Below are 16,884 nucleotides of genomic sequence, written 5' to 3' on the forward strand. Positions count from 1 at the left end.
GGAAGAGACCAACACTCTGCAATATCCGCATTTAACTATACTAAATAGAACATGAATCTATCCAGTGACACGTGCTTCATTCATGTGTCGAGCTTAAGAGATTTTCCATCAAATTGCATCTATGTGAGGGAATATGTAAGAGATTGCTCCATAAAATACTCAATCAACTGCATCCAGGCCAGTCAAATGGTGTATAAATATTTATTTTCAAGAGATAGCCTGGAGCTACTGAGATGTGGTGTGGAACTCTACTCAACCCCTACTTAGGTCAGTTCACTCCTGGCAGCATCAAATGTAGTGAGCCTGGGCAGGGCTCATGAAGCTCCATGACAATGAGACGTTCTGCCTAGCAAAGGGATAGGGGACACCCACATTCTGCAATCACACCCCACTTTCACACATTCAATGTTGTGGTCACTTTGACTAGTCTGGAACAAACAGGCTTTGGAAACCTGTCCACAGCAAAACACAATGTAACAAATCTAAATTGCTTATGTTCTCTAACAGCTGTTATGTAAAGTTCACCGACACACATCAGGTCTCGTTTCCACTATTTAAAACGGCCAGAAAGAAATACATGAAAGGAAGCTCAGTGGATTTTAGTCAAAAAGGAAGAACCAAAATCAAAACCCACCATACCCAACACCGGGAAGTGAACAGGGTTGCCAAATCAAACAGAAAAATGGGATTGAAATGTCTCACCAGACAAATGGATAGTGTCTCTAGTCAGTGAGGGACTGAGTATACTTGGCCTGCTGCTTTATATAGATATCATTTTTTTTTATTTTGTTTGTGTTTTGTAAAGCACTTGTTTTCATTTTGTGACAACTGTGAAGCACTTACAATGCAAATCACTAATGAAAAATTATATTCTTATAAACTTCAATAGAGATAACTACCAGCTTGTTAAAGTCCAGTCAGATGTGATGGGTATTATCGCCGACATTCTTTAATTGATGCAGTCTAGCCTTACACCGCTGTTGCTTCTCACCTTGATCTCTGGTTCTCCTACTGTCCTTGCTGCCTCAATCATCTTCATTTTATAACCCTCTCGTCCCCTCAATTCAGTTCACATATTCTGTCCCTCTTTCATTGTAAATATCACAGATTCTTCTTTCCACTGCTGCGAGTTTTCATAATTCCTTTTGCAGTTACCCAAGAAGTTTTATTTCACCGTGAAACTTTGGCAATCATATTCAAACGCCATCATTTAGCCCACTGAATTGCAAATGCACACTCTAAACTTTGCAAACAGGAGCATATAATCAATCAATCAATCAATCAATCAATACATTTATAAAGCGCGCTACTCACCCGCGAGGGTCTCAAGGCGCTGAAGGGAGGGGGGGCCGCTACTGCTCAAATAGCCAGGTCTTGAGGTGTTTCCTGAAGGTGAGATGGTCCTGGGTCAGTCGTAGGTGTGCGGGTAGGGAGTTCCATGTCTTGGCGGCCAAGTAGGAGAATGATCTTCCTCCCGTGGTGGTTCTGCGAATCCGTGGGGCGAGGGCGAGGCTGGCAGAGCGGAGCTGGCGGGTAGGAGTGTAGAACGAGAGGCGATTGTTGAGGTATTCGGGACCCATGTCGTGGAGTGCTTTGTGTGCGTGGGTGAGGAGCCTGAATGTGATCCTCTTGCTGACGGGGAGCCAGTGCAGGTTTCTCAGGTGGGCAGATATGTGGCTGTGGCGAGGGATGTCGAGGATGAGTCGTGCGGAGGTGTTCTGTATGCGCTGAAGACGTTTCTGAAGTTTGGCTGTGGTTCCTGCGTAAAGGGCGTTCCCGTAGTCCAGTCGGCTGGTGACGAGGGCCTGGGTGACAGTCTTTCTGGTTTTGGTGGGGATCCACCGGAAGATCTTTCGGAGCAGGCGCAGGTTGTTGAAGCATGAGGATGAGATGGCGTTGACTTGTTTGGTCATCGTGAGGGTGGAGTCCAGGATGAATCCCAGTTTGCGTGCGTGGTCCGTGGGTGTCGGTGCGGTGCCCAGCGCTGTGGGCCACCAGGAGTCGTCCCAGGCGGATGGGGTTTGCCCGAGGATGAGGACCTCCGTCTTGTCTGAGTTCAGTTTCAGCCGACTGAGCTTCATCCATTCTGCAACGTCTTTCATTCCTTCCTGGAGGTTGGTTTTGGCGGTGGCTGGGTCTTTGGTGAGGGAGAGTATCAGCTGGGTGTCGTCGGCGTAGGAGATGATGTTGAGGTTGTGTTTGCATGCGATGGCAGTGAGGGGGCTCATGTAGATATTGAAGAGGGTTGGGCTGAGCGAGGAGCCTTGGGGTACGCCGCAGATGATCTTGGTGGCCGCGGAGCGGAACGGCGGGAGGCGGACTCTCTGGGTTCTGTTGGAGAGGAACGAGGTGATCCAGTCCAGAGCTTTTCCTTGGATCCCAGTGTTGTAGAGGCGGACAATTAGGGTGCGGTGGCAGACGGTATCAAAGGCGGCTGAGAGGTCTAGGAGGATGAGGGCGGTTGTCTCCCCATTGTCCATCAGGGCCCTGATGTCGTCGGTGGCTGCGATGAGGGCGGTCTCGGTGCTTTGGTTGGCTCGAAATCCGGACCGGGATGGGTCGAGCGAGTTGATTGCCTCGAGGAATGCAGTCAGCTGTTTATTGACGGTATTCTTGATGACTTTTGCCGGGAAGGGAAGAAGAGAGATGGGGCCGAAGTTCTTGAGGTCTTTCGGGTCTGCTGTGGGTTTTTTCAGAAGGGCGTTGATCTCTGCATGCTTCCAGCTCTCTGGGAAGGTGGCTGACACGAAGGAGTTGTTTATGACGTTCCTGAGGTGGGGTGCGATGATGGTGTCGGCTTTGTTGTAGTTGTGATGGGGGCATGGGTCAGAGGGATGGTGTTCATGACGTGGGTGGTGTCTTCTGTGCTGATGGGGGTCCAGGCGCTGAGGGTGGTGGTGGGGGTCATTGGTTTGTTGACTGGAGGCGGAGTCTGGGCGTCAAAGCTGTCGTGTATATCTGCGATCTTGCGGTAGAAGAACGTGTCGAGGGAGTTGCAAAGGACTTGCGACGGTGTGATGTCGTTGTTGCTGGCGCTGGGGTTGGAGAGCTCTTTAACGATGTTGAGGAGTTCCTTGCTGTTGTGGGTGTTGTTGTCCAGCCGCTCTTTGAACGATGTCCTTTTGGTGGTGCAGATCAGCTGGTGGTGTTCGCGAGTTGTGTTCTAGAGGGCTGTCATGTTTTCTGTCGTCTGTTCGTGGCGCCAGGTTTTTTCGAGAGTACGGCAGGATTTCTTTGAGTCTTTGAGGGCGTCGGTGAACCATGTGGTTTTCCTGTTGCTGGTCTTGCCTGGGGGGTTCTTCAGTGGAGCAAGGTTGTCGGCGCAGTTTGTGATCCCAATGAGCTTTGTCCCTCAAATAAATGAAAATGAAAATTCAATTTCAATGATGCCCTCAAACCAGCACTCTGCTATTCCTGGCAATCTTTCCAGCTACAATCACAGGGCTACCTACTGTTGTAAAAGCACTAGACTCTATTGTCCATTATCAACTGTCCTCTCACCTGGATTTGAGCAGCCTTCTAAGTGATTTACATTCCAGTTTCAGAGCACGATGCGGCACGAGTACAACACTACTTGACATCAGCGAGAAAATGATCATGGTATCTCCTACATCCTTATTCTTCTCAACCTCATGGGAACATTTGATACCATTGATCTTCAGGAACTTCCTGACAGACCAGCAGTCTTGACTGGCATTACTGGAACTACTTTTTCTTGGTTTATGTCCTTCCGCCAAAAAGAACACCCATAAAGTGATGTTGACCTCTTACCACTCAGGAATTTCTAGCATCTCATGTGAAGTACACTAACGCTCAGCCTTGTCTCCAATGCTTTTCAGTGCTGGTATAGCACTGCCTACCATCCTTTAGGACTGGTTACCATATGTATCCAGATAATACCCATTTTGAGCAAAAGGTAGAAGACGATTTGGAAATGTACCTTATATGTCACATTGCTTATGCTTGGTACATCTTTGGATAAGGGAAAACTGGCCCTGCCTGAAGGAAAAAAAACTGAAATTCTACTGGTCGGCCTTGACAATACAGCTTCACGACTCATATTCTGGTCTGACTCACTAGGCACTCAGGAAATTAACAGCACAATCTGACTGAGTTATTAGATCTGAACCTCTCCTTCAAAACCCCCAATTAAACGGTCTTTCTAAATCGCCCCTTGTTTCTAAGATTGCTACCATTCCCCATCCTCAGTCAGAACATTTCCTTCATCCTTGCTTTATCTTGACTATTTCAACATTCTCTGTGCTGGCCTCCCAAATAAATTATTCTCAAAATTCCAGCACTCCTGTTTGGTCTGGAATGCCAATACTATATCACCTTGGCTGAGAAATTGCTAAATTGGCTCCCAGTATAGAAAGATTGTTTCAAAACCTTTTGCTTCATTCGCTAAGTCCTAGATGGTCACTCACCAATCTACCTTTGCAAACCTTTCGCCGACTTCTTCCGTACCAGAAGTCTATGTACTGTTGAAAACCTACTGATCATTAGATTCATAAATGTGGTAGTAGATCCCTCCACTGTTATTGCTCCTCTCTTTGGAATACTATAATATTAGAGCTCAGACTAGAAAAATACTTCCGAAAGTCCCTTAAACATAATTGCTCAACCTGGTGTACAGCTGGACCTTCCTTATCTAGCTCACTTCGGGCCAGATCTATGACTGTTTTTTTGCGGTCGCAGAGGAGCATTTCGCCCTTTTACGACAGCAAAAAACGGTAGCACAATGTACCAACCCTATTTTGCGAATCGCTAATGTAATAGCGACTCGCAAAATAGGGTTAGCGTCTCGCTATTAGGAAGGGGCGTTCCAAAGGCGTCGCAAAACACTCGCAGTTTACCACCCTCTTCAAGAGGGTGGTAAACATTAGCAAACAGGAAAGGGTCCCCAGGGGACCCCCTCCCCCTTTGTGAATGGGTGCACAAACCTTTTTTAAGAGCAGGCAGTGGTCCCAGGGACCACTACCTGCTCTTAAAAAAATGAAACAAAAACGTTTCTTTTTTTTTTTTTTTAAAATGCATCCCGTTTTCCTTTAAGGAACGGGCTGCATTTAAAACAAAAACTGCTTTATTGACATAGAGTCCGAGACATGGTGGTCTGCTGACCCCAGCAGGCCACCATCTATGGGAGTGCCAGCCATTCCCAATGGGGTCGCAAATTGCAACTGCCTCAATAATATGCATGAGGCATGCAATTTGCGACCCCATTGGGAATCGCAAACAGTGTCTCTGACAGTGTTGTACATTGATGTTTGGGACTGGCCCTTCATTTCCCATCATGTCTTGATGAACTTGTCCTGTCAGTCAGATGCTAAAGACCAGCCATGATCTCTGAGTAGTTAGTCACGAGGGATGCAAATGTGCCTAGTAAGGCTAAAACATCACACCTCAGTGCAGAGGACACTACTCCTTTGCTGTGTGTTTGACTGTCCTTGACCTTCACCTTCAAGTTTTAAACATATTCTCCCCTTTCCATCGGGAGTCTACAGAAAATTACAGTAATCTAAAAAAAATAGATAAATAATATGCAAGATCAGTTTCTTAGCAAAAAAAAAAAAACTGTTTTGTTTTTATCACCCATTTTATCTTTGACCTTTTGTTCCTAATTATCATGTGTGGTTCGGTTTGATATCCCTGTTTAGCTTCATATCATGGTTTCCACTCATGAAGCATCCAAATGAATTTGAAATGCGAGGCTTCATATTACTATAGCGCAATTTTATTATTGACTCGTAGGGGCATATTATCAAGACAATTATCGCCGCTTTAGCGGGCGTTTTCGGCCCGAAAAGCGGCAATAATTCTATCGCAGTATTAACAAGGACACACCAACAGGCTTTAGCGTATGTTTCCTTGTGTTAGCACCCGTTTCACTAATGCCTTGCATCTCATCGCTAATGAGATGCAAAGTAGGCGTGCCTCACATTCACTACATGGGAAAACATCGCTAACGCAGCTTTGCGCTATTTACAATGATGCCCCATACCCGCGTAGCGACAATGAAAATTATTTAAAGGCCCCATTAATGCTGGATTCTAACGTCAGAAAAATTTCTGACTTAGCTATATTACCCTATGGGAGGTGGATTGTCGGGCTAAGTCCACCATGGCTTATTATCAAGGAATTCCCTATCGGTAAAATATTATCTCTAGATTACCAGCGATATACCAGCATTTCGCAGCTTTCGCTGGAATTTTTATCGCCTTGGAGATAGCCGTTGATAATAACGCGCTGTCTCAGCGATAAAATCCAGCGATAGCCGGCGATGACTAAAATCGCGCTAAAGCGTGCTTAGGGATATTTATCGCTGTCAGTTGATAATATGCCCCGTAAAGTTATTGAATCCATAATATCGACTACCAGCATGTCTTCGCGGTAAATAGATATGTTGTTTAGATTACTGTAAATATACAACCCAATTAATGTTTTCCTTTTCGATATGCAGATAGTCAATATCATGGATGCGATTCTTTGCAAGTCGATCTCAAAACACAATATTGTGACATTCATTTGAAATATGATATTTACAAATGGAAGGTACCTAACTAATAAAAAAAAATTGTGATTGCTGTGCTGCTAAATATTTTCTTTTTCCTAATTTACGTTGTCATGCCACGGCCCTTTGCGTGTGCTTTACACGTTTTTCAGTCAACTGTTAAAGTAAAATAAATATGACCCGGCGATTGCTGGTTTCAATGAAAGTCCTGATTATATCAGCAGCCAGGTTGGCTCATAAAAACGCCGCCATGTTCTCTGACGTCACTACTCTTGAGACCTAATATTACACGCTTTCCTCTTCGCTGATTGCTAACTCAGATGTGTTTTTCCTGCACAGATTCCTGACAAATATTGGCTTCTTCTTCCCGCTGATAATGATGCTAACTTGGATGATCTCTGCAGCCGGCATGGTTCGCAAATTAGTCCACGAGAAGGAAATTCGCCTTGAAGAGGTAATAAACGGAACTTTGACACAATCTGGGCTGAAACAGTAAAGTAATATAGCCGCCAAATAAGAACAACAACTAACATGTTACATTTGTAATGGGAAAAACGAACAATGTATGGGCCTTCGCATCAAAAACATAGGGGCAGATTTACAAGCCCCGTGCGCCACTTTTGCGTCACTTTTCCCATGTTAAAAGTGACGCAAAAGTGGCGCAAGGGGCTTGTAAATCTGCCCCATAGGGTATATCCCACAGATGGTTTGGTATTACTAGACAACGGCCCTGTTTTATACATAAACATCTACTGCGCAAAATAGTGCATAACATAAAATATTTGAAATTATAAGACTTTTTAATGTAAGAGCATAAATTATATTTTTATATACATTTTTAACTTGCATGTTGAGGACTAACAGAAAGAGCAATCTAAGCTTTAAGCATTAGGGTGTAGATGGATTGAAGGGTTTTACTCATTCTGTGTCTATGGGGAAATGCATTGATACATAAGAAGCGAGGTGCACAGTTCTGGTAAAGTGTACAGATGTATGCAGTGTAACATATGTTGCATATATTTTTCTTGCTCATATATATGTATAAAAGCAGCACTGAGTGTGCAGGTCTCGCATTGTCACATACACTCTGCATACAGTGCTATGATTTGCAGTTGGTTCTCCCCACAAAGATGCAGGGAATAGGTCTAACACAAGTACACGCTGTGGTTACACCACCTAGCTGCTGTGAAATCTCAAGAACTTCCTGAGCATGGGGAGGGCGAGATGCACCCAACAGCCCTGCACCCAAAGGCACCGTGGTTATCTTTGGGATGACCTATCCTGGGGTATGTAAAAATACCGGACAAAATGGAAATCCCTGGCTGACTGCCTGCACCCCGAACTAGGAATCCCTGGGATGCCCCTTATATAAGGGGAATCTGCAGCACTCCAGGAAACATATTCCTGAAGATTACGTGAAACCAAGGGTGTCTTAGATTCCCCTCGCTCTGTTGGTCATACAGAGCAAGGGGGGAGTGCTCAAAGTGGGAGTATCCCAAGAACAGCTTCTGAAGGGATTCTCAAGGTCTACAAGATGGAACAGGAACATGGGCATGGCAGTGCCTGCACCACCATGTCGATGTCTGTCACCACCACCGCCATTCTTCCTCATACACATGACTGTCCCCGCAATAAAAGGGTGATTCTGATTGTGAACAAGAAAAGGAAATGACAATGTTGTTATAGGGTTTATGCCTGGGTAGAAGAGGGGCTAAATAGACCCCATAAAACCAGCAATATCCTAATAGGCGATATAGGATAGTGGCTGAGTTACTTACTTTCAAGCCTGATTTTTTTTTTTTTTAACAGACTTTATTCAATAGCACCCAATCATTTAGGATTAATACAATGGGAATCTAGAGTTTACATCCTACTTTCGACATTAGTTAGGACCATCCATATCCGATGATCGCACAACACCAATTTCAGAGTCTCATCATGTGTGAGTTTTCTATAAAATGTTGACAGTGCTTGTAGGTCAAATCAGAGTCCTCAGGTGAGCCATGCTCTATATCCCTGTAGCAAGCGATCGACATCTCAACAGTCTGTACCATTACAATCTCGCGAAAATCACAACAACGAATAAAATAATGGAACCCTTTCCCCCCTCCCTCCCACTCACCTCCTGCCCACTCCCACCCCCCCAGGCATGTTGCTCAATCATCCATGTGTCTATGGAGAATAATATTCAGTCACGCAAGGCATCAGGCTCCACGATTCCAGTAGGAAGGGATCTAAAAAGGGGTAAATCCCTAAGCAATATATAATTTCAGTCACCCAGGCTATGCGCACAGGGAGAGCAGCTTTTCTTCCCCCACCTACAGTTCTACTCATTCGAGGGGTGGTCCGTTATCATCAGTCAGTTGCTTGAGCAACTCTACTAACGCCACCCACGCTCTCCCCGCTTCCAGTATTTTTTCATTACCAGTTCTTTGGGCCATTTGCAGTCTAAAATTCCCTTCACAATCGCCCATTTTATAAGCTCCCACAGCCACCTCAAGGCGCTAGGGGCACTGTTCGCCTTCCAGTGGCTAGTAATTTCTCATTTAGCCAGGACCAACCCCAGGTCTATGAATTTGCTGGTAATCTTGTTCTGGGCGGTGTGAGGAAACCAGTGTAGTAGGTAATATCCCGGGGTCAGTGTTATGTCGCGTTCCGTTATGTCACCTAATCTAGCCGATACCTCCCTCCAGAACCCCTCTAGCAATGGACAATCCCAGAACATAAGTAAAAAATCAGCATTTTCTAAGTTACAGCACGGACAGGCTGATTGGGCCCCAAAATACTCATTAATCTTGTGCGGGGTGAGATATGCTCTGTGGAGGACAAAAAAATGGATTAACTGAAAACGCGCATTCCTGGAACTTCTTCGCGCTCTTTCTACCAGTGCCTCCCACGGCTTCTCATCTATGGGCATGCCGAGGTCTGTCTCCCATTTAAGACGCAGGCTCTCCAAGGAACGTCTTATCTCCTGAGTGATCCGTCTATAAAGGCAAGTGACTGCCTTCATCTTCCCGGCCGCCGATACTACATATTGGCAAGGTAGAGAGATCGGCGGTTCTACCATCCCCTTCTTCCAATGCTTGCGGATAGCTACCGTCAAAGCGGCATGTAAAAGAAAGTCCCTCCTGGGAAGTTTATAATGCTCTAATAAATCATTAAAGGGTAGCAAGGTATTATCCTCATAGAGGTCTCCAATAGTGGAGATTCCCGCCTCTTCCCAAGCCCATAACCCCTGCCAGTCTCCACCATGGGGTAGGGCCTCGCTGACCAATAGCGGAATCTCGGGCGCATATGGGGGTCCCTGCTGGGCTCTTCTACTAGCCCGGTTCCAGCATTGGCGCAGCGCCCATAGGTCCCCCGGGGCTTCTCTTTTGTTCAACGGGAGCCGCAGCAGTACGCAGGAGAGCTGTCTCAGATCCGGATCTGTACTCCCATTGCCCTCCTCATTGCGAAGCCTCCCCGCCATCCACTTCGTGAACCACTGTAGTTGGGCTGCGTGATAATGGCCTCCAAGTCTGGCACTGCAAAGCCCCTCTCCCTTCTAGATCTCATCATGGTTGTGAGGGCTACCCTACGTCTCCCAGAGCCCCATAAAAATTCCGTAATCATGGTGTTAAGTTGAGTAAAGAATTTTAGCGAGACCCATAGTGGTAACGAGCCAAAATAATAGAGCAATCGCGGCAGTGTGACCATCTTTAGCAGTGCCACCCGTCCTGCCACTGATAGCGGGAGAGTCCCCCAGAATTCAAAGTTACTCCTGGTGGCTCATATCGCTCGTCCGACCTTACCTTCTGCCAGATCGGCGGCTGCGGGATATATGCGAACTCCCAGATAAGTCAGACATCTACTTTCCCATAATGAATCCGGTGGTTCATTCCTTCCACTTAAAGCAGGGAAAAGGCATGTCTTGTTCCAGTTGACCTTGAGGCCTGCCACTCTTCCCAGCCTGTTCAGTAGGTCCCTGGCCCCCCCAGGTCGTCCGCAGAGTTGGCGAGGAACATTGGAAGATCATCTGCATATAATGCAATAAATTGGGGTTGACCCATCACGTCCAGTCCCTGATAGTACCGTGCCGACCTCGCATGGATGGCCAGAGGTTCCACCGCCAACATGAACAAGAGGGGAGACAGCAGACACCCCTGTCTCGGATCTCTGCCAACATCGCAGGCCTCTGATATCAAACCTCCCGTGCGAACTCTGGCAGCTCTTATACAGTATTGCTGTCCAGGCTACAAATCCCTCTACCAGCCCAAAGGCCCTCAAGACTCTAAAAAAGTATGGCCATTCGAGACTGACAAAGGCCTTCTCAATGTCAATTGATAAGATACACGCCTCATCTTTAGCATAGGTGGGTGCGTCCAGCAGTCTAAGCAGTCTCTGTATATTCATGGCCGTGTTCCGGGACAGAATAAAACCTGCCTGATCCATGTGTACAAGTGTCGCCAAATGGGTCATCAGGCAGCTAGCCAAGATGTGGCTTAATATCCTATGATCTAGATTGAGCATGGCTAGGGGTCGGTATGCAGTGGTTTATCCGGTTTTAGAGCGGCATAATTACCGCCTCCCATGTCGACACAGGCAAACATCCATCCCGCTTCGATCTATTGTAAAGGGCCATCAATTGGGGAGCCAGAGCGTCCACATGTGGAGTAAAACTCAACCGGGAGTCCATCCGTACCAGGAGTTTTGTTTCCGGCCATGTGTTTTATGGCCCCCCTGATCTCGCCTAGTTCTATATCACGGCCTAGGGTCTCCGCTGCGTCCGCATCAATATGAGGCAGTTCCATATCATCTAAAAATCCCTTCCCTTCTAATACCCCTGGGTCTAGTTGACTCTGATATAGGGTAGTATAGTATTCCAAAAACTGGCCATTTATATCCTGTCATCCATAATGACTTATGCCATCCCTTCCCCGTAGTTCTAGGATCGTCGTCCCTCTATGCACCAGATTGGCCAGCCAAGCCAGCAATGCCCCAGACTTGTCTCTCTCAGCATGTGCCAGTGTCGCCTAAGCCCTGTAGTCGAAGCATCTCAACCCTTCCACCTGTACTGCTAGCGTTTCCCCGGCCTCTAGTAGATCTGCTTGCCTGTCCACTCTCTCCGGCCTATCCCTCTCTACGTCTCGGAGCCGTTGTTCCACTCTCTGCACATCCCCAGGAGGACCCTCTGTATTCCCACTGCCTCGCCAATACATCGACCCCTGATGGCAACTTTGAAAGCATCCCATTCAATGAGGGGGCTGGTAGCCGTGTTAGTATTATTCAGGAAATAATCCTCTATAGCAGTGCCTATCGTGGTGCGAAATACCTGGTCCTCTAACATCTCCGGACGGAGTCGCCAGCTAGGGATTGTAGGCCTAGTCCGCCCCCAGTTTAAGGATACCAGTAGGGGATTGTGATCAGATATTGTCCTAGCTAAGTACTCACTCAAGGTGATTCCCACATGTACGTCCGGGGAGCAGAGAATGTAGTCCAAATGAACATGCAGCTCGTGTAGAGCCGAAAAATAAGAGTAGTCCCTCTCCATCGGATGATGGGCTCTCCAAGTGTCAGTCAACCCCCAATGTCGTTGCCAATCCTGCTGAGCCTCTGCAACCCTGTATGTAGGAGCATCAGGGAGTGGTGGGTGGGTGGGAACGGTCTAGTTTAACATCAACAATGCTTTTGAAGTCCCCTCTCAGGAGTACCGATTCAGTCAGTACCTGTGCTAGTGTCTGTAAAAGCTGAGCCAAGAATGCGGGTTGGTCAACATTAGGGGCATATATACTCCCTATGGTTATATCTCGGCCATCCAAGCGCCCAACACCACTACAAACCTGCCCTCCGGATCTATAATTTTTCTGACACATTGAAAGGAGACTCCCGCCTGCACCCATATTAGGGTCCCTCTGGCAAAAGCTGAATATGTAGTGTGAAACACCTTCCTTTTGCGTTAGATGGGATTCCTGCAATATTGCAATTTGCACTCCTCTTCTAACCAGATACGCATGGATTTTATGCCGTCGGCTCATGGTGTGCATCCCCCTGACATTCCAGGTTATGCATTTGATACCTACGGTGGGACCCATAGTACAATCCCCAGCCTCTCTCGGTGTACCTCTCCTATAGCGACATGCCTGGCCCCAAACCAATTCCCCCCAACCATAAAAACATCCCAACTCCCGTTCCCCAGGACAGGTGTACACAAACAAGTCCCCATCCAAACTAAGACACTCAAACAGTAAATCATGGAAGTGGCAAGACATGTACTGATTCCATTGGACCCAGAACCCCCCCGGACCCCACCCCCTCCACAGACATAGAACACGCGGTAAGCCCCAATAGCACAGATGTCCCCTCCAGCAGTCCTCAAACTGAGCATCTAAGATCAAGGGCCAGCATTCATCAACAGGCAATCCCTTTCACATACGACCTGTTGTCCGATCAGCCAAACACGCCATCTGCTGTTTGTGGTGTGACGTCTGGGAGTTCAGTATCTGAGGCCCCATGCACACTACTTGATCTCAAACTCTCAGATCTGTCCAGTTCAGGGTCTGTGGTATTGCTGGATGGGCTTGCATCCCCATGACTAATCTCTGCCACTGCCTGCACCGCTCTGTCTCATTCTTGGTGCCGCCCAGCAGGTGAGGGGGTCCTCCGAGGGGGCCAAGAAGTGGTTGACTTCCGTCGGGGCGAATCGAAATGTGGAGAGCATGGTCCATTGCTGCGTCATGTTTTTAGCCAGTTCCAAGCTTCATGCGGGGTAAGAAAGAAATGCGTCTCCGCATCCGCAGTCACTGGAAGGCGAGCTGGGAACAACATGGCATAGGGGAGATGTAGCTGGTGCAACTTTCGCTTAACAGCCAGGAATGAAGATCTCTGCCATTGTAGCTCCTAGGGTAATCCGGGAAAATCATCACCCTGCTGTTTCCGATCTGTAGGGACTGTTTCTCGCGGGCTCGCTGTAGGAGGAAATCTTGATCCCGATAATGAAGCAGCCGCACCACCAGCGTGCGGGGCGGGGCACCAGGCTTAGGCGGCCGGGCCGGGACTCTGTGGGCACGCTCTAGGGCATAGAAGGGAGAGAGACCCTTCGGGGCCACCTCTGTTCTTAACCAAGATTCCAAGTAATGGACAGCATCAGCCCCCTCTTCACGTTCCAGAACCCCTACTATGCGCAGATAATTTCTTCGTTACTTACTTTCAAGCCTGATGACCTAGTTTCTCATTCTTGCTTGGCATTTGATGGAAAATGATGTGATTCTGGGCAAGTCAATGTAATTCAAATATGTAAATGACCACATAAAGTACATGATTATATATCATCTCCCCTGCTCCCATTGGAGTGCTCAATTGCAGACTAGAGACACACGTACAGCAAACTACAGCAGGGTCAAAATGACCCTTTATGCCTTACACTTTCACCTGTGTATGTTCTGACATGTTGCAGCTGAAAGCATTCTGAATAGATACCAGTTTTTTTTAAGTGATGTTTTGGAATATACCGAAAAGCAGGGAAGAATAGTGTGTCAATTGTGTCAAAATGAAAACAATGAAACAGGGTCATTTTAGCAGTCCTAGTCTAATTTTAGTTTGCATGGCAGGCATATTTTGTGCATTGTTAGAATGGACAAAAATTACTCCACTCCTGATTTGCCATTATTTTTCTTTTATATTTCATTTGCTTTTGCAGTTTATATTATTATTACTTTTTGTTTGCTCAAAGCAAACTTCCACTACCCACCTGTGGATTATCAAGCATCTCCTTCTTACCCATGACCCTGAATTAAATATTTGCAGACTATGTGCCAAATAACAATAACAACAATAAGAAATTCACCAAAAGTATACTAGAAAGACTATTTTCATCAGTCTATTTGATTTGTTCTTTGATTTGATATCCATCGGCATTACAACAGTAGTTTTTACTTATATTTTTGTGGTTACTTGTTTTCCACACCATCAGTTCTGCCATTGTATCTTTCTATATAGCAAATAGGTGAGCTGATTTGATTAATGCACCTGCTACAGACACCGCTATGTGACATGAAAGTCATATATTTGAATTGAGGGATGATATCACCAAACCTTTTGACCGGTGTGAAAACATGGCACATCTATTTGCCCTATTTTAAGTGCTGTGTAACATGCAATGGAGGAAACAGAATTTGTTCCAGAATTTAGCATCAGGATAAAATTGGAGAAAAGGTGTTGTGATATCACCTACTTGAGGTGTCCGCCTCAGGAGACCATACTGTGATGTCAACACCTTGTAAGATGGAATCTGGGGGAATGAGGATGCCGGAATGTGGGAGTGAATGCCGCTAGGTGGTAGGACATTTGTGCTGGCACGGTGATGCCACACAAGTGTGTGGAAAAAGTGATTTTTACAGCTAAATTTGAGGTTTGCAGGAGATTCTGGGTAGGGAAACGTTGGGGGATCAATGCAAGCTCAACCTTCCTGAACTTCCCAGTGTACCTAGTTTTCAGAAATATGTAGGTTTGGTAGGTTTCCCAAGTTCCCGCCAAACGTGGGGCCAAAAACCCAGTTGGCTCCACTTGCAAAACCAGGTTGTTTTGTGATAGGTATTTTTAATGTCTCCACAACACATATTGGGCTCTTGCCTGTCGCGGGTACTTGACCCATACACACAAGTGAGGTACCATTTGTATCGGGAGACCTGGGGGAACGCTGGGTGGTAGGAAATTTGTGTCAGCCCTGTGATCCCACAATATTCCCACACAGAAAAGTGAGGAACATTTGATTTTTTTCAACTAAATATGAGGTTTGCTGAGGATTCTGGGTAGGAAAACATTGGGGGTTCCACACAAGCCATACATACCTGGACTCCCCTAGGTGTCTAGTTTTCATAAATGTGTGATTTTGGTGGTTTCACTAGATGGTCGCCGGGCCGGGGCCAAAATCACAGGTGCACCCTTGCAAAACCAGGTCGTTTTGTAATAGGTCATTTTGATGTCTCCACAATACGTTTTGGGCCCTTGCCTGTCGCAGGTATTTGGGCCACCCACACGAGTGAGGTACCATTTTTATCAAGAGGCCTGGTGGAACACTGGGGGGTAGAAAATGTGTGTCAGCCCGGTGATCCCACAACTTTCCATCACAAACATTTGAGAAAAATTTGATATTTTTAACTAAATTTGAGGTTTGCAGCGGATTCTGGGTAGGTAAACTTAGGGGTATCCTCTTAACCCATACCTCCCTAGACTCCCCAGTGTGTCTAGTTTTAAAAATGCGTGGGCTTGGTAGGTTTCCCCAGATGGCCGCTGAGCCCGGGACCAAAAATGCAGTTGACCCCCGTGAAAAATAAGGTTGTTTTGTAATAGATAGGTGGGCACCTATGTTTTTGGTCCTGGGTTTGAAGGCATCTAGGGGAACCTAAAAAACACAGCCATTTCTGAAAACTAGACAACTGTGGGATTCCAAGGAGGTGTGGCTTGCGTTGATCCCCCAACATTTTCCTTCCAAGAATTCGCTGCAAACCTCAAATTTAGCTAAAAAGTAACATTTTCCTCTAATATCTGTGTGAGAAAGTTGTGGGATCACCGCACAGCACAAATTTCCTCCCACTCAGCATTCCCCTCAGTCTCCCGATAAAAATTATACCTTACTTGTGTGGATGGGCCGAGTGCCTATGATATTAAAGGGCCAAAAACGTGTAGAGATTGAGGGGGGCCAAAGCGAGTCCAAAAGGGCAGTTTGATTATACGTTTTTAGGCTGACACTACTTTGGTAACCCACATAAGTGAGGAATAATTTTTCTCGGGAGACCAAGAGGAATGCTGGGTAGTAGGAAATGTGTGCATGCGCGGTGATCCTACAACATACTCACACAGACATGTGAGGAAAATGTGACTTTCTAAGTAAATTTGAAGTTTGCGGGGGATTTGGGGTAAGAAAACACTGAGGGATTCATGCAAGCCACACCCCCAGACAAGAGTCAGTACATGCACACCACCATCCATGCACACCGTCAGCCAAGTGCCATTCAGGCACACCACCAGCCAAGTGCCATCCACACACATAGCGCCAGCCTAGTGCCTTCCATGCACACCACCAGCCAAGCGCCATGCAAGTACACCGCCAGCCAAATGCTATCAATGCACACAGTCAGCCAAGCAATATCCCCGCACACCTCCAACCAAGCAGGGCCAGACTGGGAACATCCCTGGCAGATTGCTGCTTGACCGGACTTGGAGGGAGGGCGTGCTAATAAAAAGCATTGCTCCCTCTTTTGTTATTGGTGCCTGTTGACAAAACTGCTCCCCACAGCCAGAAAACCCGCCCAACGGGAAATGCCCAGTGCCCGCTACAGCCAGTCAGGCCCTGCAGCCAAGCACCATCCATGCACAGAGCCAGACAAGCACCAGTC

At 46.7% G+C, this 16,884-nt stretch overlaps 1 protein-coding gene across 1 annotated transcript in view; it reads left to right on the top strand.

Annotated features, from left to right (window-relative positions):
• The window catches only part of ABCA13 (ATP binding cassette subfamily A member 13), a 2,655,493-nt gene that overhangs the window by 1,003,605 nt on the left and 1,635,004 nt on the right, over window positions 1-16,884 (top strand). The window contains exon 27 of the mRNA XM_085606362.1: window positions 6,851-6,965. Within this exon, the coding sequence (XP_085462488.1) occupies window positions 6,851-6,965 (115 nt within the window). The remainder of the gene's footprint in view (window positions 1-6,850; window positions 6,966-16,884) is intronic.

This window comes from Triturus cristatus, chromosome 5_2 (genome assembly GCF_964204655.1).
Source record: "Triturus cristatus chromosome 5_2, aTriCri1.1, whole genome shotgun sequence".
NCBI classification, from domain to species: domain Eukaryota; kingdom Metazoa; phylum Chordata; class Amphibia; order Caudata; family Salamandridae; genus Triturus; species Triturus cristatus.